Source organism: Notolabrus celidotus, chromosome 12 (assembly GCF_009762535.1).
Source record: "Notolabrus celidotus isolate fNotCel1 chromosome 12, fNotCel1.pri, whole genome shotgun sequence".
NCBI lineage: Eukaryota > Metazoa > Chordata > Actinopteri > Labriformes > Labridae > Notolabrus > Notolabrus celidotus.
In genome coordinates this window covers 11,191,470-11,200,928 of record NC_048283.1, presented here as the reverse complement: position 1 = coordinate 11,200,928, position 9,459 = coordinate 11,191,470, and the positions used below count along the sequence as shown (strand labels likewise).

Below are 9,459 nucleotides of genomic sequence, written 5' to 3'. Positions count from 1 at the left end.
AATTTCATTTATTTAACAGTCACCATATGATGAGATACATTCTCTTAAAAAAGAAATAGACAACAAAACTGTTATTATTATTTTGAGATTTTAAAAACTATTATACAATATTCTTAATATATAGATTTTGTACAAAATTAAAAGTCAGTAAAGGGGCAAAGGGAGAGTGACATCTTTAAAAACAGAGAAAAAAAGAGGAAGGGGATTGAAGTTGACTCGAACAACTAGCACATTTAGGAGTGACAAAGACCAATCTCTTTCATAAATAAATATAGGAAAATTAGACATCATATATAGCTCTCTTTCCAATGGCAGGGCACTGCTAAATGTCTTTAGCATATAGGTTTTAACATAACTGTTATGTGAGGCCCAGTTGCCTAGAAAATTCCACGCATTTCCTTAAGGAGATTAACTGGAACCGACGTGGCTAAAAGCCCTGAAATAAAGGTATTTACCTCAATAATGGGTCTGATAGTCTGCAACGTGCTTGACCTTTGGCTGTAATAATAACCCCCAATCCTACCCACCCCCCCACCCCTCATTTTTCTTTGTGTGCTACACTTGGTACAGACTGAGCGCAGAGAGTCTCCTTGAGGGAACTAGAGAATAGGGGTGTCCTCTTTTTTTCTCTCCCAAGGCCAGTGAGAAGCAAGCTTCAGACTCCCCCCACTCACAAACACAGAGACAATTGAGCAGAGCACATGTGGGAGGGGTGCACGGTTGGGCTGCGTAGGAAGGTCATACTGCACTACCAACATCATTTCACCATTGAAATCCATTCATACACTATGGATGTTTCAGCGCAGTCCTCGTTGGTCCTTAGAATTTCAACAATACAACAGCAACTACAAGACAACAGAATAAACACACAAAAAGTGGATGTTGATGGCTGTGGGGCATTACAATCCTTTTGACACTGACCCATGCCACACAGATTGATTGATTGTTTTCTCCTTAAACCTTTACCTTTGCACGCATTTGAGAATTTGAAGCTCAGGGTAAAACATGGAAGCAGGGGAACACAAAATACAAATAATGGAGATGATTTACTACACAAATACACTACCAGTTTTCAGACACACACAACCAAAGAGCATGGTAACTGAGGCCTATGATTGATCCCACTGCAACAATAGACTTTTGTTCTACACCTTTTTCTTTCTGTACCCTCTGTGAGCAGACAAGTGGACAGTGACATTGGCCCTCCTCAGAGCAGGACAGCAGGCAGAGTGACTCGGCGTTAATCACGGTTTTATCCTGCTTCCCTGGCACATTGAGTTGGTGAGGTGATCGGCGGCCCTGGACGGCCGGGGTGAGGGATGGGAGGACAATGCGAAAGAGTCTCAATAATGACGCATCGCTGCCGCATCACTTTGGAGATTAAAAGCAAGATGCTGAATTTCAATCAAGCCCACATTAATGGCTTGGTGTGAGGAATGGTCACTTTGTCTCCACTGGCAGGCAGAAAGAAAGAGAAAGGGAGAGAGAGTGAGAGCAAGAGGCATGAGAGGCTCAGGTGAGACGAGGTGATACGACATTTTAATTCACCAAATTGCTTGCTTGCCAGTAATGATAGAATCCATTTAATGATGCGCAGCAAATATTCAGTGGCCAATGGCAAAAGGGCATCAGCAAAATGTTGTCACCAGATAGGTCAAAGCAACAAGGACAACTTAAAGCTGTTTATAACAGGACTGCTTATGTCAGACAGTTAAGGTGGAGGTCCTGATGTTTGGGTGAATATAATTTATAAGTGCAGTAAGACCAACGCCATGTCAGGGTAAAATTTAATGGCACTTTGGCAATGCAAAAAGGCTTTGTTTGAACTCTGAATTTCATAAAGCAACTTTTAATTTCTGCCAATAAATGTATTGTCCCCACCAATGACAATGTCAGCACAGGAAAAGAGGTCTACTAATAATTCAATGTACAGATCTCACACTTAATCATCAAAGCTTGTAAATTCCTCATTTGTTTCTGTTAAATCCTGCAGCCACCTTACAACACATGCCATGTTCTGCCTGAGCTGCTCTGTGAATGCCTTGCACTGAAAGATGTGACCCACTTGCAGTAAAGTGCATTGAGAGTTCAGTTCTCATGGTAGATGAGAAGCGATGTTGGGCAAGCACAGCTGAGAGATTGTCATCACAGTATAGCTGATATGAATAAGAACCTAATGTGACATGAGCTAGAGCTCTGTGGGGGGAAAGGGAAATCAAAAGAGAATAGGGTGACAGATAAATTGTCAAGACAACAAAGAGAGACGGGAGTGTTGGTCCTTTAGTCTCTGTGTCAAGTCAGGAATGTCACAGTTGAGCACAGTGCTTCATGGGCAGAGTAGTTCTTTCAGAGGGGTAGGATGTGTTGTCCTGGAGTTCAACCAGGCACCCAGCTCTGGTTGCTGTGGGCTTGCTGTGGACCAGCCAGACCTCCCATGCCCATGGTCACACCCATGCCCATACCCATGCCGATGCCCACCCCCTGGGCTAGAGAGCAGTCAAAGTTGAAGTCTATCTCCTCCCCAGAGTCCATAATGTCATGGAGGAGGATGGACTCCACATCACAGTCCAAGCTACCGTGGAACATGTCAATGTCCAGGTCAGGTGGTAGTCTCTCAAGTGTGTGCGGTTGGAGATAGCTGTGGTAGTTGGTACCAACACTGCCATTCCCTACTCCCTGCCCATGGTGGTATGGTCCATTTGTCATGCCTTGGTGTTGTGGGTCAGGGTAATGGTTGTGACGGGGGTGTGGGGCAGTTGCCACATGGCAGGAGTCCTGAGGCATGCCAAGCATGCCTGCTGGGTTTGGGGGGAGGGTGGTGGAGGCAGGGAGATGGGCATGTGATGGTGGGCTGTACAGGTATGGGGCTTTGTGGTTGTAGGTGTGCAGCTGATTGCTGTTGCCGCGTGGGGTCAGGGCCACAGCCCGGGGAGGTGTGTTGTTATGGCTCTGGCTGAGGTTGTGACTGTTGTGGGTGAGGCTGTGAGGTGAGTTGTGGTTGTGGTTGGTTACATTGTTGTGACTACGACTATGACTGTGAGTTCTATTATGGCTGTGAGCTGAGTTGTGACTATGAGGTCCATTGTGGCTGTGGCCATTGTGGAGGCCAGGGTGGTGGCTGTGATGGTTGGAGCCTACTCCATTACTAGCTTGACCCATCATAGGGTGGTTGTCTCTGTCCTGTCCCAGCATCATGTCCTTGGAACAGTATTGCTGCCCTGCTGGACCCCCTGTTAGCAGACTCTGCAGGGCGTTGGTGCTGGAGTATGCTCGCATGGTTCCAGAGAAACTTGCTGGCTTGTTCTCCTGAATGGTCTGCATGGGTGAGTGGTGGCACAGCATCCCCATGCCTGTTGTACCATAAACACCTGCACCATAGGGGCTCTGCCCTTTCACACCAGAGCTGTAGTGGTAGACAGGAGTTTGGTGCTTATGTCTTCCAACAGCGGAATGCTGCTGGTGTTGCTGCTGTGTTGGGTGAAGGTGATGATAACTATCCTCCATCAGCTGCTCATCCAGGCTGATGGCACCTGTCAGGTTAGCAAGCTGAGGCAGCTGCTCTAAGGGGGGACAACGATTCCCTGTCCCCATCGACGGAGAGCGGGCACTGGTAGGTGAGGGGTACAGATGGGGGGAGGTGGAGCAAGACAGGCCACCCTCCTCCGGTTCCTCAGGCTCTCCCTCAGCAAGAATAGGTGACAGACGCCCACTCAGGGTGGAGGCTGATGAACTTGCCCTGGAATGGAGGTCTGTCCAAGCGTCAAACTCTCCATCTGTCCCAGATGCCCCTCCAGACCCTGGGAGGCATTTCCGTGGTGGGCTGCCATGTTCAGGGGAGCCCTGTAGACCCACCACAGCAGACGCTGCTCCTATCCCAGGACGGCCGACCCTCTTGCCTCTGATGCGACCTTTGCTTTTTAGGTATTTGGTGCTGTTGTCCATGGAGACAGCTCGCCGGCGGGGGGCCTTTCCCATCTTGCCTCCATCTGGGTTCAGCATCCACCAAGAACTTTTCCCTGTTCCTTCATTCTGCACCCTGATAAACCGCGTGTGGAGGGAAAGGTTGTGTCGGATGGAGTTCTGCAAAGAGATGAAAAGATCCAATTACATCTTGATGAATTATCATATCACGTATCAGTTGCAGACAGATCACTGTTCAGAGGAGAACACAATGAGTTAAATTTGCTTAAGATTTGCATCAAATGTTTGAGGTAACACATTTTAGATACATATATAAAATGCAGACAATCCTAATGTAAAACACAGCTGTCCAAACTGTTTATAAATCTTTATTATTTCTATACATACTGACTCACAGTCAATATGTGCTATATTATCAGGTTGCTTCAATGCCTATTAATAGACATGCAGAACTTTCTACAGTAGATACACAGCGCTATGCAATCAGTGTCAGCTTAAGTCAAAACTCAAAGCACACTCAATGTTCGAACAGCTACAGCTGGCGCTGAGCAAGACCCTGTCAGCCTCAAACCAACCTGAAGCTACCTGAAACCCAGTCTTGAGACCCTCTCCTCAAGTACGTCAAACCTCCCACTTTCATATCCATCAATCCATCTGTCCTCCTCTACTTTTCCTTTCAGCAGGGCTAATGTAAGCTGCTGTGGTTGGGCGTACTGTATGTTTGAAGTCTGTGCCAGTCTGGCTTAGTGCCAGCCCTGTCTATTTCGCTCTCATAGCTTGAATTGGGAGGGGGATGTGTCGCAAGATTGAGCCAGGAGCAAGGAAGGCTAATGGATGTATCCCACCCTCTGACACCTACCTTCACTGCCTATCTCCCTCTTCCTCCCTTGTTCTCTTTATCACAATCCCCCGCTCTCTTTTGTTATAGAGTACTACCATATTTTATAACTTTATTTTCCTTTGTCTTCTTTCTCACACCACTTTGCACACAAGTCATTTTCCACTCCTGCTTTCAGTCCCCATGCCTTCAGTTATTCTGTGTCACCAATTACTTTCCCATTACCTTCCACACTAGCATGTGCAGTGACTGATTTGGTATTTCATAGGATATAGTTTTTTATTATCATTTACATCTCATGGTTTGCTGAATGCTGAAGGTTCCTGATGTGCAACAGAGTCTGTCGTTGCAATTGTGCTCTTCATTGTACGTGAGACATTTTGACGCTCGAGCAGAAAAATATCAAATCAAAAGCACCTCCTGTGGTGTCGGAATATACTAGCACAATGGATTGTTTCAGATTGAGGCGTTCTCACACATCTCCGTCTCTATTATGTTGCGGATTATTTGTATTCACATTGAATTGCACGGCAGGGAAACAAATAAATCAAATTGCGGCAGAGAACACATAAATGGGAGGCGAACTGAATTCAGGTGATCTGTGAATGCCTCCTTGGGTTATCTCTCTGTGACACCTCCAGCATCGGGTAACCATGACAACCGGGTAAACGTGCAACAGCAGAACTATATCATATTGTGGTGAGAGTCAAGAGAGTGAGAGATTGAGGGAGAGTGGGGGATGGGGGAGAGGATGCAAGAGGAGGCGGTTGTTTGATGCTGCTGCTCCAACACTAAACAGCCTTTCATCTCGGCAGTGCAGGTCCGCAGGGGATGCCCGCTCCCTGCTTCTGACGGCTTCTCTACGTGCCGCGCCAACTCCCTGTCTCACCCTGGCTGGATCATCCACCTAACATACCACTCCAAATCATCCCCATCAAGTCCTGTGCATGCCTGAATTAAAACATATGTAAGCTTTCATGCCATTCCTCCAATGCCAGTTTGAAAATGGTGCATCTCTCTGGGAGCTCAACCACTTCCTGCTGCAACTCTGTGACCTGTCTGATTCAAATCACGATTTTATCTCTGTACGAGGGAAGAGCAGCCCCATTGAATTTGGAGGGATTTGTCATCATCCCAAACCCTCTTTATCTGATGAATCCACCTGCTAGAGAGATTTGAGAGATTTCGAATGGTGGCCAGCCGTGGCATCATTATCATCATGACTAGCTGCTTGCCCTGTCATGGAGTTTTTTTTATTTTTTACTGCCACGTTTTTCGTTGTCCCTCTGTTTGTTTGTTTGTGCGTGAGTGTGTGTGTGCTCAAGAATCTAAGAATAGCTCAGGTTGCAGGTGGTTCCACTGTAGGTATGGTTCTGTTTGCCTCCTGTTCCCTGAGTTGAGTCAGGGGCAATTTGGCCAGCCTATGGCCCTCACGCCCCTGAAACAAGCAGTCACCGCTAATCCCTCTCCATCCCCGAGTAATCCCAGACAATCCTGGGCTAATCCCAAGTTGATTCAGGGGCACTCCCAGCTGGGTGTCTCACACAGAGCCATGCCAGGTCACCACGGACACAGCGGGCTGTCCGGATATACTATGATCCAACTGCACTGCAGCATAGAGGAAGTTCGCAATATAGAAAATAGGTAAACTATAAAACCTTTATACGATGCCGTGTGAACCTATAGTTATGTTTTTGGGCTTTTTAATGGATGATTTCTAAGGCCATAAACTGATGTTAACCAGAGTTCTGATGCCTCCAATGAATGAACTACCTTTCCTCTTTGTTCTGTCCTTGAGGGTTGGCTTTGCCACATTTTTACTCCTACGGGTTGAGTAGAATAAAATTGAAAACTTTATTATGTATTAAATATTCATAAAATGGAAATTCTCTTTCAGCCCCCTGGCTTGCCGAGGCAGACGGATGAAGCCCACAGAAACATACAATGACAGAGAGGAACACACACATCACACGCCTGGGTCCAGGAAGCTACTTCCTATTCAAATCATACCCCTTTAATACAATGGGCCTAGTGGAGAGGGCTCTAAATAATGAATGAAGCTGTGGCTGGGCTTATGCAGAGAGATGCACTGCCTGGTTCAATAATTCTGAAAAGAAAATACAGTCATAAGTACCTGTGTGACTTCTTTGTTTTGTTATCAGGGACACCCACCTACGTCCTCGGTCGGCAACACAAATCAGACTAAAAGGGGTTAATTTGGCCATAAAGTAAAAGAGGATAAGGGTCATAGTTTATGGGCCAATCAAAGCCAATTAGGATGAACAAGGTTCTCTTGGTTGCGGGGAAACAATCAGCTTAGGTTCAACTCTCGTTAAGGCCTTAAAATCCTGATAGCTGATTTAGATGTGTAGACAATAGATACCCAGCCTCCGTTTAGTCCTCTTTGTCCTCAGATTAACAGCTTAGGCTCTTTTTGAGCAAATCTGACATGCTGACACTTTTTTCCAGGATACATTGGTGAATGTGTTGGTAGGGTTTTTTTTTCTTTTACAGAAACAAGGTGTTCTGACAGAAATTTCTTGTTTGAGTTTAGTCCAACAGTTTATTCCTCAGTATTTGTTGATAGCAGCAGAGAGGTTCCTGGCATTCATCCATAAATAACCTCTTAAGAACCATTCATTTGGCTCTTGGAAAACATACAATACTGATCAATTGCTCTACTGTTCCTCTCCCTTTGTAACTCTGTTTGAATCAGGGACTGGAGAGGCCTATTAAGCATTGGGAATCAATGAAGTTTAATGGCTATCAGTGCTGGGGCTTAGCACACATCAAGGTCTGACTAACTACACAATCCACCTGCATTATGAGGCCAATATGGGTGCTCAATATACCATGTCTACACTGATCGCACTGCAATGTCTAACCGCCAAAGGCTTGGGAGTTAAGTGACTATGCCCACTTGCACAAATTGGCTTAGGTCCCAACACATCCTTGCCTCTCCTAAGACGTCAGTCAGGCATTAGCATTGTGACTACATGTAGACTGGGGGTAGAGGTTGTTATGCGAGGTCCCAAGGTTCATCTGGGATAACCTCACTGACTGGCATGGGAGGCAGCTGTGGTGGGAGGTACGGCAGGAGGTGGAGGGGCCTGGGCGTAAGGGGTGGGAATGTAGAGGTACCGCAAGGGGCCCCTCCATGCTACACAAAGGGGTGCCCTCAAAATGCCCCACACTAACCCCATCCCCCTCCATTAGTCTCCCCCCATCAGAACCCACTCAGGGTTTTTCCCGCTCACACACCCACACACATGCTTACACACACACACACACACAGAGGGGCGAGGAAACAGGTCAAACGGTTTATAGGACCCATCTTGTGGCAAATGTGCACTCATTCAAACAGAACTGAGTGAGGAACTAAGGACTGTGAGTGGGGTCTGGGAACCAGCAAAAAAGAAACCACTCACCCGATTCAAACAACCTCAAGGGTGAAGCAGCGTGGTGCGCTTGCCCAGCTAAGAACACAGCAGCTGTTCTTGTAGTGGCACCGGGTAAAGCCGTTTGCCACACTCGACTGGTATTACCAAACCATTTCATGCAGAATGGAGCCATTATGTATTGTCAAAGGGTATCCCTCTGTGGTGCACATTCATTTGATAAGCCTAAATCAAGGGGGAGTAACAGAAGCACTAGCTGTGTTTATTGTGATGCTGTTTTTGCCTGTGCAGAAGGCAGGAGGGATCAGGGGGAGGGGAGGTTTCAACACAAGCAGTTTTGTTCAGGAAAGGAATGAGTTTTGTCAGCTAAGCCTGTCTCCAGGCTATTGGTGGAAATTAGCGCCGGCTAAATATTCGCTTTCCATGATTGATGTCACGGCTCGCGTTGTCCCCTTTGAAGGGAAATAAAGAATTTAGAGCCATGTGGATTAATGGGGACAGGGTAGGGGGAATTTTATGTGTCTGAGGGGGCCTTGAAGAGGGACTGAAGGGCCTAATGGCTGCTCAGATATGGCACAATAGAGCTAAGACGATATGGTGTATCAGAGAGTGAGAGAAGACAAGTGAGACTATGACAGTGAGTACAAGGAAGAAATTGGAAATTGTCTGTGTGTGTATGTGTGTAACAGAGAGGAAGGGAGAGAGAGTGAGTGTGTGTGAGAGAGATGTAGCTATTTGCCTGAGAAGCCGAGAGTCAGATGATTAAAATCCCTTTAGGAGGCTTCTTTAAGAGAGACAGATGGGCAGACAGGCCTGTTTTTGGAATGCAATCAAATTGAAAAGATTAAAAAGGACTCTCTTTTATTAGGAGGTGAGAAACAGTTACTTCTCTGCCACATGCCATCATCGCCTCCACAGCAGTGGTCACGACTGCATTGGCATGCGAGGCACATTGCAGCCCTTGTTGGGAAGGAAATAAACCTGGGATTAGAAAACGCATCTATCTCGATGTATCACTGTGGGGTCTCTGAGGATTGGCAGCATTTGTAATTTCTTGTCGCATGAATATGCTTTGGATGAAAGAGGCCAAAATGTCTGAGTCCCTTATAGGTTCATTATAGAAAGGGCTAAACTGGGTCTGAGTTTCTAAAGGGCTTTTCACCAATAGTTGTCCTATTACAGACTAACTCTCACTTAATCTCAACGCCAAACATGAACAGGTGCATTTCAGATGTGCATTCCCTTGGCTGCCATTGTACTCGAATAGACCGAGTTTGCACAGTAGAGTGATTCAAGCACTGT

At 46.4% G+C, this 9,459-nt stretch overlaps 1 protein-coding gene across 1 annotated transcript in view; it reads right to left on the bottom strand.

Annotated features, from left to right (window-relative positions):
• Positions 1-511: 511 nt before the first annotated feature.
• The window catches only part of LOC117823181 (forkhead box protein O6-like), a 35,520-nt gene continuing 26,572 nt past the window's right edge, over positions 512-9,459 (bottom strand). The window contains exons 2-3 of the mRNA XM_034698268.1: positions 3,509-4,080; positions 512-3,436 (exon numbers count right to left, since the gene is read on the bottom strand). Coding sequence (XP_034554159.1) covers positions 2,377-3,436; positions 3,509-4,080 — 1,632 coding nt within the window. The 3' untranslated portion in view covers positions 512-2,376. The remainder of the gene's footprint in view (positions 3,437-3,508; positions 4,081-9,459) is intronic.